General features: G+C 42.4%; 1 protein-coding gene across 1 annotated transcript in view; it reads right to left on the bottom strand.

Annotated features, from left to right (window-relative positions):
- MSH4 (mutS homolog 4) overlaps window positions 1-19,320 on the bottom strand; it is a 76,774-nt gene that overhangs the window by 40,145 nt on the left and 17,309 nt on the right. Inside the window, exons 6-9 of the mRNA XM_061630514.1 lie at window positions 8,878-9,051; window positions 4,687-4,859; window positions 3,970-4,037; window positions 1,087-1,161 (exon numbers count right to left, since the gene is read on the bottom strand). Of these exons, the coding sequence (XP_061486498.1) occupies window positions 1,087-1,161; window positions 3,970-4,037; window positions 4,687-4,859; window positions 8,878-9,051 (490 nt within the window). The remainder of the gene's footprint in view (window positions 1-1,086; window positions 1,162-3,969; window positions 4,038-4,686; window positions 4,860-8,877; window positions 9,052-19,320) is intronic.

Below are 19,320 nucleotides of genomic sequence, written 5' to 3'. Positions count from 1 at the left end.
GAGGCTGATGGGAGTTGTGATCCAACAACATCTGGAGGCACACTGGTTGGGAAAGGCTGATCTAGACTGTAGATAATCAGATTCATCAAGGAATGCTCAAGAACCTTGCCCCAAAAGGGAACACTGGTCATCAGATGATAACTGTTAAGAACTTCTGGGACAAGTGTGGCTTTCTTCAGTAATGATCAATGACTATTTCCTTTAAGAAATGTGGGGCCATCCCCTCTCTCAAGGAGAATTATTTCCACAACCTAGGTAGTCATTTCTTCCCAACAAAATGTAATTAACCATGATGGACAAGGGTCAAGCATACAGGTCATGGACCAAACTGCTCCATGAACCCTTTCCATTTCCTCAAACTACAACTGAAAGTAATCTAAGTAATAGTGATAAGGTTATTCCTTAAACACATTCTGCATTTGTACTGCTTCTAAAGTGGAATCTAAGTTAGAACAGATGTGAGTGATTTCCTCTGCAAAACACCTTGCATCACAGCAGGCCTCTGATGGCACAAGGTAATTATTTGGGGAGGGGGGAGATATAAAAGTCTCATCACCAGCTAACAGTGTTTTTTAAGACTTTTATTGTTTTATTGCTTCTTGCCTAATGCCCTGGGCTCCTTTGTCAGTAAGGGCAAATAATAACAATAATACCGTGCTAGATCTCTTTGCAGATTGCCAGCACAGAGTAGACTCCAACATGAGATCCACCCATCTTTTTAAAGCACGCAATTGTCAGGCCAGTGGTCTGGAGATCAGCACAAAGTGCACACGTAAATATACAGGGGCAGGCAGCCTGGGTAATCAGCTGTTCAGACTGAGGAATAATGCCAGTCAGCAGCCTTTCAGCACTAGGTAGAACCCTACTGGCCCTTTGTTACCAGATGCCTAGCTGAGCTACAATACCACCCTTTGGCCATCTATGATGCTGAAATGCAACAGATGGCAAGCACACAGTTCATTCATCTGGCAAACTAACATAGTGGCACACAGAGTAAGGGACCTGGTTTCCACTACAAGAGGACCCTAGGGCCAGCTTAATGATAATAGCAACTGGCATTTAATATAGTGCTTCAGGATATAATACCTTCAAAGGTTCTACAAGTTCCAGGGTATGCTTCAGATAAATTAAATTTGTTATCTTCGATTCAGATGCATTAACCTGTTAGAAAGCAGAGGAGGTGTATACTTTATCATCATATTATTGTTTGATTAACATAATGTGCTGAATATAATTGTTGCTTATGATTCAATTGTCACCCACTGTATGCAGAATGATCAGAAACATCGTCATCATCTCCTCTAATATTGAAACTATCCGTTTTTTAAGTGAAATAGGAACCTCTTTCATACACCGTGGGTAGGGAAAAAATAAACACAAAAACACACCATAATATTACTAAGGTTTGGGTCTAGATTAGCACCTTCCTGGTGCATCAACCCCAACACCTTGGCAGTCAGAGCTTAACAGTCTTATTCTATGGTGCTATGGAGAAAGGGGGAATTTCTTGTGGACCTCCAAGTTATTTCTAGTAATGTACTAGAAATGCTCTATGCAGAAATTTAGTTTTAGTGTCATGTAAACCTAGTACCATCTGTAGTTCTAAGCAGACATGAATAATTGTCAATCAGCATAATATAACAAAGTGCAGGCTTTAATGGTTCAGTAATGGGGCTGCCTCTAGTAATGGGTAAAGGTTGATCTGTGAGTCCTAGTTTTATCCTGTGGACCTCTTGTATTCTGTCTCACTGGCATATATGTAGAGATAAGCAAATAATGAGTGTATTCCTGTCCTTAAGAATTGCTCGGTGCATAGTGGACTTACCTCGATGTCTTCAGAAAATGTGTACAGGAGGGCCCCACTCATACGGTGGGTTACGTTCCGGACCCCCACAGAAAAGTGAAAACTGCCAAAAAGCAGAACTCATTGAATAGTATGGTGCACAACGCCTGAAAACTGCCGTAAAAGCAGAACAAGCGCCGTATGAGTGGGGATTTAGTCTAATTGCATCTAACTGAGACCGCCGCATTAGCGAAGTGCCGTAAAGCGGGGCCCTACTGTAATTCAAAAATATTCACAATGCACTATTTATTCCAATACTTACATTATTTAAATCCCACCTTTCCATTTTGGAAGCAACATACTAGACAGCTTTAGAAGCAGTTTGCCAGTTGGGGTGAAGCCACCATGCTAGTTTGCCGGCTGTTGCTTACCGGCAGAGACAGGGGCATGGCAGTGGGGAGGTCAGTGTTGTTTGTGCAAATGCACTAGCAGAGTCAATCCAGCACCATCTGCACCATGCTGACCTTCCTGCCACCTCTCCCCTGCCCCATCTGTTGGGAAGCTAGTGTAGTGGTTCCACCCCACCCTGAAAGCCACTTCTGAATTTTGTAAGCTGGCAGTATACTTGTTGCTAAATGGAAAGTAAGTTACTTCTGCCAAAATTAAAGTGTCATAAGATGCAAAATTACAAAACAATGAAACAATTAAATGTACAACACTTCACTACTCTACCTAGGATACACAGGCAGAAAGAATCCCCATCTCCCCACAGCATTTATTCAGTAGCCACATTTTTGTATCTGGAATCCAGCATTTTGCCTCCCTTTTGGATGGATGAAGGCACCCTTTTCTTTTTATCTGTTTTGTGATGTGATCTTGTAGGACCTGTGTATTACTGGTACTTTATTCAAATTAAAGTGTTTTATGTGTTTTATAGGGAATTATTTGACCTTTCATCTTTTTATCATCTATGCAATTTTATTCAGTCATTATTTTAAAACTTTACTCCATCTGAATTTTTGCTAAGCTTTGTAGAGGTCACAGATAGTAGTAACAGCTATTAGCTGTAGCCCGACTTAGGAAATTATTATTTTTGAGATTACCATCTGCCTACTGATAACCAACAAATATCAAACAAAAATAATTTGATTTCCTAGAACAAGTGTAATTCAGTGAAAATTAAGCACAGATAAATTTCATTAAATTGTGTGAATTTATTATTATTATTATATTATATTATTATTATTATTTGATTTATATTCTGCCCTTCCTCCCAGCAGGAGCCCAGGGCGGCAAACAAAAATGCTAAAAACACTTTAAGATTTCATAAAGACAAATCTTAAAATACATTAAAACAAAACAATGTTAAAAACATTTTTTTAAAATATTATAATAATAATGCATGTCAAGTTTAAAATTTTCCAAAATGAATTAACAAAGGTTAAAAATATATTTAGGGAGCAATCCAACTTGCTAGAGCCTGGTGGGAGCAAAGCCGGTGCAGGTGGAGCTGGCAGAAGGGGCTGCCACATCCAGCTGCCACTCAGAGGCCTCTTAGAGGGGAGGATGCTGGCTGTGCCAGCAAGGTGCAGTGGAAGGAAAGAAAACACATGTTTCTTTCCACCACCACCCTTTCCCGGCGTACCAGTTGCTGCAATGAAGGGCTGCAGGAGGATGCTGAATGGGACCTGGAGATCGTGAAATTCCCCCCCTCAGCCCCTCCTCCAACACCTCCCCCCGAATGCCCCTTTTGCAGGCCTTCCACTGGCTCCCCTCCGCCAGGCTGGATTTTCCCAGCAGACCTCTGGCTGCATCCCAGGTCAGCCAGGATGAGGGGCTTATGCCAGTGCAGCCCAGCTGACCCGGACCCAGCTGGGTCAGCCAGTGGTTCACCATATCCAACTCACCTTAGCTCGGAGTGAATAGCAGTTGGATTATGCCTTTAATACCCTATACTTGCCAACTTCTAAAAATCCAAAAAAGATTTTAATCTGATTTGTATGCTGTTATGAAAATGCTAAAATTTAAAAGGCAAAATACTCATTCAGTGCTGTCAGTTGTAAACTGAGCATACATATATAAGAGGCCAGGTTTCTCTGCACTAAACATAGAAGTGGGCAGTAATAAAAGGAAAGATAAGTGACAGTTATTCACCATTTATGAAGTAAAACTAATTATAAACATACCGTATTCTGCTTTGGAATTTGAACTAAAACTGAAAGTAGTTGTTCAGTGTCCAGGAATCTTGAAATAACTAAAACAACAACAACAACCCAGAAATCAAGCAATCATTCAGGTCAATCCACAGCCCAGATAAACCAAATTGCTGGGATTTAATCCCATTAATATCAATAGGGCTAAACTCCTTTAAATCTAAAATCAACATAGCCAAAAATGTTAGATTATGTATCAAAATATTATTTTAATTCAACGAACTCTAAATCTTATCAGAGCAGCAAAATTGGGGGGAGCTGTTTCCTCATACAGTACTGTTTCATCAATCTGAATTATTCCCCAAAACTGCATTAGCCTGGTGTTGGGGGGGGGGTAATACAGGAATGTCAGTGGTACCTGAATTTACCTTGTTTGCCACTAATAGCAGCTTTGGTAGCTAGCTTGGGTATGTGGTACAGGAGAAAATAGTTAAAACACTCCTTTCCCCTAAGCCCCATTGTTCCAATCAAATTTGGAGATTTCTTACACCTCTATTAAAGTTATTTTTAAAAACATACTGCAATCCACTCATAATCTCTTGCACTTGACCTAAATTATAGTAACAAACAAAGGCTGAAGTAATGACAATATTAATCCTGCTCAAAAGCTAAGAATAGAAATATGATACTCTGACCAACTATTTATTACAGGAAAAATATCACCCATTCTATACAGCAATATTTGATTACCTGACTGAAGACCAAAAAAGAGTTCTTCATCCTGAAGTAGCTCTTGAATAGAATCCAATCTTATGTTAATGGTATCAGCATCAATCAAAGGCTCTAGAATATTAGACCTAAGTCTTCGGCTTCCCCCTGGTGTTTTAGTATAATTTAGAACACCCAAAAGAGTGTGACCATTCCTTTGAAAAACAGCACAGTTGGAAAAAAAACCTCATGAAAACATGTACTATTTAAATATGCATATTATTATACAAATCTATTTCCATAACTGTTAATATACACAAATACCACGGTCCAAAGCTGCACTCCTGCGCCATCCATATGTGGAGAGCAAGGTGTGAGGCAGCTCCCACTGGAGTTATATAACCTTCCCCCTGCCATGCCACCTCCATGAAAAGAATTTTGCTGTTTTGCTGGCCATACAGTGACTATCCTACATGTCACCTTGATTTGTTTCCACACTAGCCCTTTCTTCTGGAATTGCCTTCCTTTGTTCACTCATTTTTTATGGCAAATCCAGAAGACAACACTGTCAAATCATTGCAGTCTGTTTTTTCTGTATTGTCCCCCCCCGACTCAGTGGGATTTACTTTTGAGTATACATGTATAGAACTGCTCTGTTAATTGCCTCTGTGTCAGTTTCTATTCCTAGAGAAGGGAAGAAAATTTAAATATTGATTTCCCCTCTTTTTTGCTATTCATTTTTATAATGAAATAGTATTCGGTAGAAATGAAATAAAACATGTAGGATCTGCAATCCAGAAACTTTTAATGAACATTGAAAAAATCTTTAGTGAATGGGACTTACATGAGAGTAAACATTACAGAAGACCCAGGGGGAAAGCATAGCTGGATAATATAGGACTGTATTAAAAGCACAATGCTATGCATGTTTACTTGGAAGTAAATCCATGGTCAACAGGATTTACTTTCTAATAAACGAGTTTAAAATTTCAGCATGTGTTGTGTGGGAACTCTGCACTCCCCTTCTAAGTACAGAAAAGCAATGCTCAACTACTCATCTGGGAATAGTTCTGGAAACATCTAATAACCATCTCTGTTTGTATAGGATCCTTTCATCAGGGGAAAGAGTTTGAAATTTGAGGTCCAGGAATAGATGTTATGTACAAGAAAGCATTGAGTCTGCAGTGAGTGACCTTTCACATCATAGCACACCCAGCACTGAAGCAGCTTTGTTGGAGTAGGAGGAAGATTATACACGAGGCCTATGGGGAGCTAATCCAAACCTCCTCTTTATTTGCCCAAGGAGAAGGGTATTAGCACAAGACAGAATACAGGCAATTATTATGCAACAAGTATATAACATATTAAATCAGTTTCAGCATCTAGATATGGATTTGTTGAAGATCTAAGCCACATATTTTGCTTATGTGTGTGACTTAAATACATCAAACGTTTTCTTCAGAACAATAAATTTTATTTCTCAGTGAAAAGGAAGTAATTTACTCAGACAGTGCCAAATGACAGTATTGTGATTAGAACAAATGAACATGTGAGAGAAATTTTAACTATTCATTTGTACAGATGTTATGAAGAACATAAGAATTCTATGCTCTTTCAAGCAAAAAAAGAACTGACTTCATAAGAATATACTGAATCTAGTATCACGCTTACAATTTGTGTCTGTAATGGGAGTGGGAAGGAAGAAATTAACACAGAAAACAGGGATGGAAACAGCTGCAACTTAAGTACAAACACCAGTCTGGCAACTGGAGGGTAGAGACTACATACCCAAGTGAGCACCAGGCAAAGGCTGATATTGATCACTAACTGTTATTAGCCAGCCCTTTGGAAGCATGCTTCTTCTCACAAATAGTTGGGCCTAAAGTCCTCTTAAGGAGCCTCACCATTTGTGATTCATGTTTCCCACCATATCTGAACCATCTATGGTGGGCTCCCTGTCAGATATAAACTTGCCAGTTTCTTGCAATAGCATGAACAGAACAGTACATGCCAAAGCCTGGTAAGATTGCTATGAACAAGGCAAAAAACAAAAACAAATGTAAAAGGACCTCATAGCCAGTCAAGATTCCTGATTTTAAAAATTACTTCCTGTTTCTATAGCAAGCATCCAACTAGGATCCATAGTGAATATTGTGCAATAAAATCAACCAAATTGGGGGAATGTGTGGAAATACGTTCTCCAACTGTGTGTACCAAGAGCCCTCCACTTTATATATCACAGAAACAAACCTAAAAGAGTTTCCTCAGGTCTGCTGAATTGTGTCTCATATTCAGCCATTGCTATAGTCATGATGGTTAGAGACAATACATCTAAACAGCAATAAGCCAAGCATTATGAAACATCCCTATTTTCTGTTCAACCACCCTTATGCCTTTCCCCTCCTATTCCTCATGCTATACATAACAAAGTTCCTGTTCAAAGGCAACAGTGGTCCTAACCAGGCCTTACATTAATTCACCTGGTTTCACCACCACTCTGTCAAAAACACTGGGACTAAATGTACATACGTTAAACAGTAGCAGCAATAGTAGTGGTGCTTGTGGTGATAAGCCGAAAGTGACTAAAATTTATCAAGTGGACAAACGTCTCTATGGTTTTGAAGCAATGTTTGCATACAGTCACAATTATCCCAACACAACACTAATAAAATAGTATTCTAAGGGTCAAATTACATGTGACAAGTAGTTCCATGATTCTTCTGACATTTTTTTGAAAAGGAAAAAAAAGGAGCCACGGGAGGCTATCCTGGTTCCACACTTGTTCTCTACTCTTGATGTATAGCCTGCCATAACTGCTTTTTAAAAATTGGGGGGAGGAAGAATCATGGAACTGTTTATCACATGTAGTTTGGCCCAATAATAATTATCTTAATTATAAATGTTAAAAGTATTTGTATATTTAGAATAGTATTTACTGTATATGATGTACTGGTTGGAAGACGAAATATACATTTAAAAAACACATTATTAAGAAAATATAACTTAGCTTTCAGTACTGAAATCTAATTTGCACTTCACAGGTTTATTAGAAAACAAGATGCACATATCACCAATCTGCAGTATATAAAAATGTAAATGTACTGCCTTCAAGTCAATTCCGACTTATGGTGACCCTATGAATAGGGTTTTCATGAGGCTGAGAGGCAGTGACTGGCCCAAGGTCACCCAGTGAGCTTCATGGCTGTGTGGGGATTTGAATCTGGTCTCCCAGGTCATAGTCCAACACCTTAACCCAGCCTTTCCCAACCAGTGTGCCTCCAGATGTTGTTGGACACAACTCCCATCAGCCTCAGCAAGTATTGCCAATGGTCAGGAAAGATGGGAATTGTGGTCCAACAACATCTGGAGGCACACTGGTTGGGAAAGGCTGCCTTAACCACTATGCCACACTGGCTCTCTCTGCAGTATATAATTCATCAGAAACCACATCCAAGCACATTTATCTCTTCATTGCTATAACTGTCCACTCTACTTTCTTGTCTTGAACCAGTTACTGATAAGACTTGTCCTTTTATCTCATGACTACTAAACTTACTCAGTTTTTGGTGATGACTTTATCAAAAGCTTCTGAAAGCCCAGATGCACCAAGTCTACTGGATCACCCTATCCACATGCTTACTGGCATTCTCAAAGACCTCTGAAAGGCTAGACAGACAGGACTTACCTTTTTTGCAGAAGCCATGCTGGTTCTTCTTCAGCAAGACTTGCTCTTTTCTACAACTTATAATTCTACCTTTAGTAATATTCTGCACCAAACATTAAGCTAACCAGCCTATAATTTCCTAGAACACTTCTGGATCTCTTTTTAATAACTAGTGTTACATTGGCCACTTTCCAGTCTTCAGATACAGTAACCAATCTTAGGGACGATTTACACATTTTTGTTAGAAGATATGTAGTTTCACATTTGACTTCTTTAAGAACTCTCAAGATGAATGCCATCTAGATTCACTGATTTGCTCATTTTTAATTTGTCAATAAGGCCCATTGTCTCTTTGTCACCACTATTTTCTCATTTCCTCAGACTCCCCTACTGAGAAAGTTAGATCAGGCACAGGGATCCACCCTCTATCTTCCAGTGAAGACAGAGCACCAACTTTATTTTTAAGACTAGATATGCATTAATATCCACCAGTGTATTATATAGTGGACATATAAAATTCCTTTCTCTCCTTTCTCCATAGCTCAGAACTGTGAAGCAAAACATCTTACCTAGGATTCCTATTGTTAGTTATTAATTCAAGATTTAGGGCTGATGTTGAATCAATCATTGCTGTTTGTTCACTTCCATGGAAACTAATTTTAAGTGATTTAGGTGCATAAACTGAATTTTGAATGAACTCAACATACTTCAGCACAGCTGCAACAGCTGCCAGGCAGTAATACCTATAAAATCATAAGACAAAATGAACAAAAATAAAATAGCACATACATAGGCTTTGAAGACTTCTGCCTTACCCAGATTTGTAGGTAGAATCCCTGAAAATATTAGCTGGGGTGAGCTAGAGTAAGGGCACAATCCAACTTGCATTTATGCTGGACTGAGGGCAGTTGGATGTTGCAGATCTTCAGCTGAGCCAACTGGATCCCAGCTCAGCTGGGCTATGCTGGTGTAAGTTCCTCAGCCTGGATCAGCCAGGACCAAGCCAGCTCAGCCAAGATTGGCACAAGTGGAGCTGGTGTAAGCCAGTGTCAGGGATGTGCTAGGGGAGGTGCCAAGATAAGGAAACTTAGGCCACATGCAACTCGTGTTAGAGCACTCCTGCAGGTCCCAATCCAGGCAAACATTATGCCAGGAAAAATGTTAGTCTAAGAAAATAATTGCAATAGAAGTCAATGGACAAGACTTACTCCCCAGCAGGGGTATTTGGGAAAGGAAGCTTTTACTTTCTGGTCCCTGCACACAGCTCATGGCTGAGCCAGCGTTCAGCCAGTCCAGAGGCTCCTGAATGGCACTTGGATGTGGCGGAACTTTATGCCGGCTTCTCTTACTGCAGCACAATTTATGCTGGCTTCCCGAGCTGGATTGCTCTGTAAGCCTTCCATAGAACACTCAAAAATCTGATATTGCCACTTGTAAGGTGAACGCTCCAATGCCCCTCTTTAAAAGATAGTAAACAACACAAAATATCTGAAGGACTGGCTGCTCCCATATACATCTGTGGCTGTTAAGATCTTCTTCAAGGCTCACTTCTGCGTTTTGTCACCTTCAGAATCAGAAGTAAGGTGCTTGGTTATCAGGGACAAGGCCTCATCTGTGGTGGCACCTTGTTTCTAGAACTCCCTCCACTAAATAAACTATGAGGATAGAACATTTGTACCCTGCCCTTCAGCCAGATCTGTTTACCCAGGCTTTTGATGATATCTAAATGACTAACAAAATGTTTTGAGAGTTATGTTTGTCCTCTTTATTGTATTACTGTTTAATTTAGGCTGTTTTAAATCAATTTGTAAGCTACTCTGATAACAGAAGTTGAAAGGGAGTGATACAAATATTTTAAATCAATTAGTACTTTGTGTTGGAAACACTGGTCTAGGGGAAATAAAAGTAAGAATAACCTTACTGATTTAAAATGTAAACATAGTTTTGAAGATTATGATAGACAAGGTTTGAAGAACATACATATTCTGTGGGAATTAGAGCTGGAAAATTTTGTCATTTCTTCTACCTCCCTAACAAATGTATCCATCAGAAAAAAGACTAGATTAGAAGCACTTAAGCAGCTTACTTAAAGAAACTCCTAGTAAACCTAATGAAATAAACTCTAATCAATAATGGTCAATATAAAAGATCAGCAGGTAGAAACCTAGTTGGTGGAGATGGACAGTGTTTTGAAAATTATTTGTCAGGCAGATAAAGCTCAACTTTTGTATAGTTGTTTCATAAATGCTGAAGGCACTTCACAAACATTTCACTTATCCTTACAACAGCCCTATCAGGAAAACCAATATAATTACAGTAATTACAAATTACAGATGGGTGGTAGTGGTGTGGCTGAGAAATGGTGGCTTGCCTAAGGTCACCCAAAAAGTTAATGACTTATCAAGGTTTGTACTTGGAGCTTCCCAGTTCCCCTTATTCTCTTATCCACTAAGCAAAATATGTACTCTGTGAATACATCCTTAGTGCAATGAGATCTGATTCCTAGCACTGGCCCATTACCTTGAGATTATGGTAGCTGAGCTAAAGTAGATAGGATGTAGAGAAGTACTTCTACAAGACTTTTAACAACCCACATTAAAAAGATCATAGAAATGGATAAAGTACAGATAACAATAGTAAAAATAATTAAGAATTGAATCCAATGAAGTTACTGCATGAATGCAATAACTCCCTTTTGTTCAGTGGAACTTCCTCTCCTACTCTTTCCCCTGTACAACCCCAGTAATGCCCCAAATCTGTTCTGGAGGACTGAAGAGCACCCAGAGCAGATTGTGTGAATGCAGGGGATATGTGGTGGTAGGGCAAGTTTTTTGCATAAGCAGAAGTAGTTCAGCTTGCACAGTAACTTCATTAGATACAGCCCAAGGAGACTAACATTTTCTGTTTGATGAAATTATTATTATTATTATTTATTACATTTGTATACCGCCCATGGCCGAAGCTCTCTGGGCAGTTTACAGCAATTAAAAACATTAAAAACAAATATACAAATTTAAAAACATTTAAAAACAATTTAAAAACACATGCTAAAATGCCTGGAGCAGTGTTCCAAAGTACAGGTGCCACTACTTTAAAAGTCTTGGTTTGCATAGAAACTAAAGAAATGTGAGATAACTGTGGAATAGTTTGCGAGATGATGGCTTTTTACTTTAAAACAACTGAGAAAAGGATGAAAGACATTGAGCACATCTGCACCTTATCATACCACCTTAAATTGTCATGGCTTCCCCCAAAGCATCCTGGGGATATAGATTGCTAAGTGTGATGAGAGTTGTTAGGAAACCCCTATTCCTCTCACAGAACTACAATTCCCATAGCAGTTTAACGATCAATCCTTCTTTCCAGGGAACTATGTGTGTGGGGGGTCTCCTAAAAACTCTCAGTGCCCTTAACAAGCTATAGTTCCTAGGGTGGTTTTTAGGGAAATCATGACTGTTTAAAGTTGTCCTGGCTCCTGAACAGAGAAGCAGACTCAGGACTTGAAGACTGGGTTTTGCACAGAGTTTTATTCCAACGTTTAGCACAGGAACGTAGCATCAAAACATACTAGGCATGTGTTCTGTCACCCCCTTGCGTTTGCCAGGGGGATGTTCTTTTATGATGAAGTCAGATAAGTAATATGGTTTGGCACCAGCTGTGCTTATTAATGTGGCTTTTATTCACATACTAGATTATATTCAGCATTACATTAAGATCCTTCTAAGGAGATACTTTTCCAGACCTAGCTACTGGAGTGGAAGAATCCCCCTTCTCTGACAGGGAAGGGGGCCTCATATGAGCCAATCCAGCAGCCCTCCCTAGGCCTTCAGAGTCTGTACTACTGATGTGCAATGGTTAATGTCTGCTGTCTCTGTGCTGTGTCTTTATACCCAGAGTGCTGACTGTCATAAGTCACCTCTAATAAGGGCCCATAGGTGGCGTTACATCACAGGATACTCTCCAGTTGTTTACTATCTGAGACATGACCTCACGTTGTGTGTAGACAAAACATGAGCAAGTACTGTTTACCATCTCCTGTCTACTTCAAAGGAAAAGCATACTTGCTGAGTAAGTTATACTCTAGTCTTGTGGCAAGTGACCTAACAAAGGATGTATCACCTCTCTTGAGAATTCATAGTGCATAGTCTGAAGCTAACTAATATAGTAGCTCTACATTTGTGCATTTTCAGACCCCCAAAAGGGGCTACAAATGGGACATGAAAGGGATAGTCAGATGCATCCCACATACTAATATACAATGCAATGTCCTTTTACGATACAGCATGAGTCAGGATAAAGAACACCAGCAGGTGTAATTAGGCTGTGGAAGCAACGGAAAGTTGTTGCAACGAAGTTCTCACCCCAAGACACTCCAAAGAAAAGAGAGGGGGGAAGGCACTCTATTTGCACAAGCTAAATCTAGCACTTTCCAGTCTTTGAAGCAAGGCAGGAACTTCTTCCAAGAAGAGGATAATTTCTCAATTTGTAACCATCTCTTCTTCTGTCTGTGTGACCTTGGGGACTCTACATAACATAAGAACATAAGAAGAGCCTGCTGGATCAGGCCAGTGGCCCATCTAGTCCAGCATCCTGTTCTCACAGTGGCCAACCAGGTCCCTCTGTGAGAGACCCCCCCCAATCTCTCTGAAATTGTCCAGCAAATTCATTAAGGCCTGGCTAGAATAAGTCTACGCTAGGTGCCAGCGAAGATGGTAGACTACTTTCCTCACTCTTTGCTGCAGGCAAGGGGGGGGCCTGCGGAGGCCTTCCCCATCAAAAACACTAACAGAACCACTGGGCATAGGGGCTGACAGGAGTTTCAGGAAGCATTTCCTCTGTGGTCTCACCAGACCCTTCCCCAACATCTACAACCCCCTCCCCATTCTTCCAATCCTGCCAACTGATCTCCATGAGGCCCATGATAAAAGTGGGGTAATAGTGCTTTATGTATCTGGTGCAGATGTGGCCATTTAAAAAAATTATGGAAAGTATGGACACTTGACACTTTTGCTCTCTCATTCTAGAATTAGGGCTCATCCAATTAAACAGATCAGCAACAGATTCAGCATAGATGAAAGAAAGTACATAGCTAACATATAACTCATGCAGCTAGCGCAGACAGATTTTTTAAGAAGTTTAGATAAATAGAGAATGGACCATTGGTCTCACCTGAAGGGTGATTTTCATAGAAGGACTGCCATAAAGCGGGATATAGCTCCACCTATCGTCCGAAGGCAAAAATGTTTTTGAAGTCAAAACTAGGGGCGTCAGGCCCCTCCCACTCTCCAGTTCATTCACAGCGAGTCCAAAGAGAGATATCTAAAAATGCAGGAGAAAAGGCCAACGGGCCTACCAGCAAAGACATAACACAATAGCAGTAATCATAATAATATGACTCTAACGTAGCGATATAACATTAATAGCAGTCTTGACTTCACTAGTAAATCTAATATAATAGCGTAACAGGAATATATGAAAAAAAACCAAAAAATATCTAGGTATCCTCCAACTGGGAGGGTCGTGATGGCAGTCCTCCTATGAAAATCACCCTTCAGGTGAGACCAATGGTCCATTTTCCATAGGAGGACTGCCATCAAGTGGGATGTACCAAAGCAGCCCATAACAGGGAGGGACCACCCACATCCTAATCATCATTAAGAACCTGTTGCAACACTCGTCTGCCAAAAGAGGCATCGGCAGAGGCATAACGATCTATTTTGTAATGCCTTATAAACGAGTGAGGGGTAGACCAAACAGCAGCTCTGCAAATATCAGCAACAGGAGCGTTGGTAGCAAAAGCAGCCGTAGTGGCTGCTGACCTAGTGGAATGAGCTGTTATACTAGCTGGAACTGGAAGCTTAAGGGACTCATAGGCTAAGGTAATACATGCACGCAACCAGCGGGATAAGGTGGAATTAGCTACTTTGTGCCCCATAGAACGTGGATGAAAGGATACAAACAAAGACTCAGTTCGTCGTATATCCTGGGTCCTAGACAGGTAGGTCTTGAGAGCCCTCCGAACATCCAATGAATGCCAAGCCTTCTCTAGAGGATGGGTAGGATTCGGACAAAATGAAGGAAGAACAATGTCCTGGTTGCAATGGAAAACTGAATTGACCTTGGGACGGAAGGAAGGATCAGTCTTCAGCACAACAGAGTCCATGTGAAAGACACAGAGATGGCGGGCAGAAGACAATGTGCCCAGTTCCAAAACTCGTCTCGCAGAGGTGATCGCGATCAGGAACAGGACCTTGAATGACAACAGACGTAAAGGCACAGTCCTAAGGGGCTCGAACGGAGGGCGTTGTAAAGCCTGTAGGACCTTCGACAAACTCCATGAGGAAAAACGGTGGACTACAGCCAGTGAGCGTAACGCGGTTCCCCTCAGAAAACGTTTGATGAACAGGTGTGAGGCAATAGCAGCACCAGCAGAGGACACTGAGAGAATGGACGACAGAGTGGACGCATGTCTACGTAAGGTGTTGGGTCTAAGTCCCATCAGGAGGCCCCTATGAAGAAATTGCAGCACCTGTTGTATTGTGGCGTGGGAAGGATTGAGGTGCTGGGACTGACACCACCTGGAGAATGCCACCCAAGTATGTTGATATATACGGGTGGTGGATGGTCGTCTCGAGGCCAAGATAATGTCAATAACAGCATCAGACAGGCCAGCAGACCTTAAATGTACTGACCTCTGCCTGGGAAACGTCTGTTCCAGACTCCCCTGGAGGAACGGAAATCATAGGTTCGGAAATCGCGGCCTCGTCCCCCGGGCCGCGCTCCTCGAAAGGGCTGGGTCGTGCGGTATGAGGTGAAACCTCTGAAAGGCCTGCGATCAACGTTCCTGACAATGGCCAAGACAGGCTTTCGAGCATCCTTGGGGTCAACAAGCACTGCCTTTAGGGCTTCCTCTCCAAAGAGTAATGAGCCGGAATAAGGTGCCCTTGATAAATTAACTCTGGCTGTAGAGTCCGCTTGCCAGTGACGAAGCCAGAGGGTCCATCGAGCGACTACCTGAGCTGCCATAGCTCGTGCTCCCAGCTGATTTGCGTCCAAGGTGGCATCAGCCACAAACGCCGCTGTCTTGCGCAATTTCATCAGTGACCTCCTCAGAGAGACAGGATCGGGATTAGGATCATCTAAGAGGTCATCCAACCACATCATCGCTGCCCTGGAAAAGATGGAAGCTGATGCAGAGGCTCGCATGGAGAAAGTGGTGGCCTCATGATTCTTGCATAAGGCAAAGTCCAGCCTCCGCTCAGTGGCATCCTTTAAATGTGAATCTCCTTCCCTCAGCAAAAGGGATCCAGAGACTAGACTGGAGATCGGCTCGTCTATGCCAGGGACGGCCAGTCTGCTTGTAAAGTCCGGAGCCAAAGAGTAAAGTCTGTCCGCAAGGGCGTTAAAACGGCATATTTGTAATGGATGAGACCATTCGTCCTTGGCCAGTTTAGCAATAGGATCTGGCACAGGAAGGCAGTGCTCTGCTGGTGTGGGGGATTTCAAGATCCTGGCCCCTTTAATAGCAGGAGCGGCAGCTGCAGGTTGTGTAGATTGGAGACCAAGGGTGTTCAATACTCTGCGAGCAAGGGGCTGATAATCTAAGGCATCAAACAGGCGATAAGATGTATCCTCCTCATGTTCCGACTGATCACTCCATTCGTCTCCTTCGGCTTGCACAGCAAATGGTGACTCCTCCCCACAAGAAACGTCATCAACAAACCTGCCCCTGGCAATGTCAAAAGGATTTGGAGAGCATGATGGATCTGCCTCATTGCGTACATAGTGGTCCACACTGCGCTGAGGAATGGCGGGGACTTGTGACGGTGACTGTGTTTGAGTGAAGAACGACAGCATGTCTTGTAGTTGTGATATGAACTCATGAGACAGCTGCAGCCCCGGTGAGGTAGATGGTTGCGCTTGTAGAGGCGACGTTATGGACGGCTCAGCAGGCTGTGAAGATGAATAAGCCCTAGGTGGTAATATGGGAGGAGGGTGGCTGGCTGCTGGTTGGTCAGGAAACCCAGCAAAGTCCTCCTCGGAGGAGGATGCAGTCGGAGAGTGAAATAGATTTGTTAACTGTTCCTGGGCCGCCCCCTCGGAAACTGGAACAGAGACGTAGCGTGGCCGCTTCGTTGTGCTGTGGCTGGATAGATGTTTAGTTTTGGCAACCGCTTTGGTGTGCTTATGCTTGGCCGCCTTAGATTGTTTCGGCTTGGTTGCCTGAGTTGTCGCTGGCTGTTCCGCCATCATATATTTTCTAGGGGGTTCAGTACACGGCCACAGATGGGGCAGAATGTACAGACCCGAACAGGCTCAGTACACGGCCATGGATGGGGCAGAATGCACCGGCTCAGATGGCTAAGTACACAGCCACGGATGGGGCAGAATGTACAATTTCAACAGCGTTGGTACACGGCCACGGATGGGGCAGAATGTACAGTATCAACAGCCTTGGTACATGGCCACGGATGGGGCAGAATGTACAGATCAAACAGCCTTGGTACAAGGCCACGGATGGGGCAGAATGTACAGTTCCAGACAGCCTGAGTATACGCAGAATGTACAATTTCAAACAGCCTTGGTACATGGCCACGGATGGGGCAGAATGCACAGTTCCAAACAGGCTTTGCACACGGCCATGGATGGGGCAGAATGTACAGTTCCAACTAGGCTGGATACACGAAACAGCTTCAATAGTCAGCTTCAGGCAGCAGTTTGTGTTGAAGAACTTATAGCAGGCTTATAGAGGTTCTGCTCTGCAGCATACACACAGAAACTGACAGAAAAGTCAGAAACTGACAGAAAAGGCCTAGAACAGAATCCTTTACTATGGAAAGGACCAAACAGAAAGGGCGGGGAAAAAGGGGGAGGAACAAAATGGCACCCACGAAAAGAGTGGGAAAATTGGCCAATCAGAAAGGCTTGGGGCGATGAAGAAGCAATGGCGGTCACAGGGGAGCACCAGCGAGCTCAAAAAACGGCCTCAAAAAACGCTCTGGAGCCGCAGGGCTGAGAAGCGCAATCACGGCTTAGAGAGTGAGCCAGATCTCTACAGCCACGGGACAGACTCAGCAAGCGAGGGGAATAAGAAGCCGCAGCCGCAGGCTCCGAAGGCAGTCGCGGTGAGATTTAAAATGCTGCAGAACAAGCCGGCAGAGGCGGGGCAGCCCAACCAGAAAGGGACACTGAAAGTAGAAAAGAGCCACAGCCGCAGGCTCTGGAGAAAAAACTAAGAGAGCTGCCGCGAAAATAGGTGGCGAGTTGAAAAAAGAGCGGCGGCGCAAGGCAGAGAGCTGCAGCCACAAGCTCCTGGATTAAGTCTGCGTCCGCCGACTGAGGAAGGGAGAACCGCAGCCGCGGTCTCCCAGAATCGCTGTTCGGATAGGCAGGGAGCTGCAGCCGCAAGCTCCCGTAACAAGGCTGCGTCTGCCGCTTTAGGAAGGGAGAACCGCAGCCGCGGTCTCCCAGTAAATAGCTAGGGACTGAGGGAAAAAATAGACAAAAAGGGGATCCCCATTAAGTACAAAGACAAACAAAGTACAGTCAGTCCCACAGACTCTAAAGTAAAAGACAGAGGGAAGGAAATAACGTGGAATACACACACAAAACCTCCACACCCTGTCACACAAATACACAAAAACTTATCTAGACACTAAGCTATATATCCAACTTGCACGGACGAAGGCAAGAATGAACTGGAGAGTGGGAGGGGCCTGACGCCCCTAGTCTTGACTTCAAAAACATTCTTGCCTTCGGACGATAGGTGGAGCTATAACCCGCTTGATGGCAGTCCTCCTATGGAAAATAGGCTTATTTCACCAGATACCAACCAGCAATGGAACATGTATTCTTTATTTTAAAGGAAATGAATCTGTGACAACCAGATGCTGCAGGGTCGGGGAGGGATAGCTATTTCCAAACTACCCTGCTCATTCATTTTTTAGAAGCAACTGGTTGGCTACTGTTTGGAAGCAGAATACTGGATGAGATGAACTATGGCCTCATTTCCCAAAGCAATTCATGTATTGACAGAAGAGCAAAGAAAATTGCAGATGGTCCACCATATAAAATAATTTCCTTTTTGCAGATAAAGTTGTCATGTTTCCCTACTCTATAGGAATGACTCACAATCTCCCTGTCGACACGTCTGATTACATTCAAGAACCATCTGCCACCAATGAGGACATAATAAAGAAAATCAATGGTATTAGGCTCAGAAATGGGACCGGTGGAAACATAACTTAGTCATTGCTCAAATGGCCTTCGGTCCTGACACAGAAACTTTGAAGTCTTCTAGAAATGCACTATAGTTAGGAGGAATAATAAATTTAAATGTGGTAAACAATTCAAATCCACATTCAAACATGCAACTCAGTGAATGACCTTGGACAAGCCACTGACACAGCCTTTCTTACCTCAAAGTCTTGCTGAGAGGCTAAAACGACACCCTGAACTTCTTGAGGGAAGGTGGACTAAAAGTGAAATAAATACATCTAAGGTAGATGCCTAAACTATGTCCTGTAAATGTGTGGATCACAGTCTAGAATCTCTTACAATGGACCCAAACCTGCCTGATTCAGAACTAATAAAAAGCAACAGATTTGGAAAAGTGAATCTGGCCTACACACAGCGTGTAATAATTAAATAGACACTATTATCTAATGTAAAGAGGGAAAGGCAGAATGTACTTGGTGGTGATTCAAACACTGTAGGAGTTGACAATCTGAAGTGAAATTATTTAGGCAAAATTGCTGAACCTGAGCAGAAAGTTGAAGCTACAACTGAATAATAAAGAAGAATAGGAACACAGGACAAGTTATACTACTTTATGTAAGTGTTCTTTTTTCAACAGGAGCAAAAGTTTTGACCTGTACTCCCTCTGCTGGAAGAAAGTACACATCAAACAGCAATGTCAGGTATCCAGGAAGTAAAGTGAAATAATTACTAAAAGTTAGATAGAGAGTTCTATCCTGAGGACATTCCATCAAGATAAACGACACTGAAATAAA

This window comes from Rhineura floridana, chromosome 6 (assembly GCF_030035675.1).
Source record: "Rhineura floridana isolate rRhiFlo1 chromosome 6, rRhiFlo1.hap2, whole genome shotgun sequence".
NCBI classification, from domain to species: domain Eukaryota; kingdom Metazoa; phylum Chordata; class Lepidosauria; order Squamata; family Rhineuridae; genus Rhineura; species Rhineura floridana.
The sequence above is the reverse complement of the archived record's forward strand: the minus strand, read 5'-3'. Positions and strand labels throughout refer to the sequence as shown.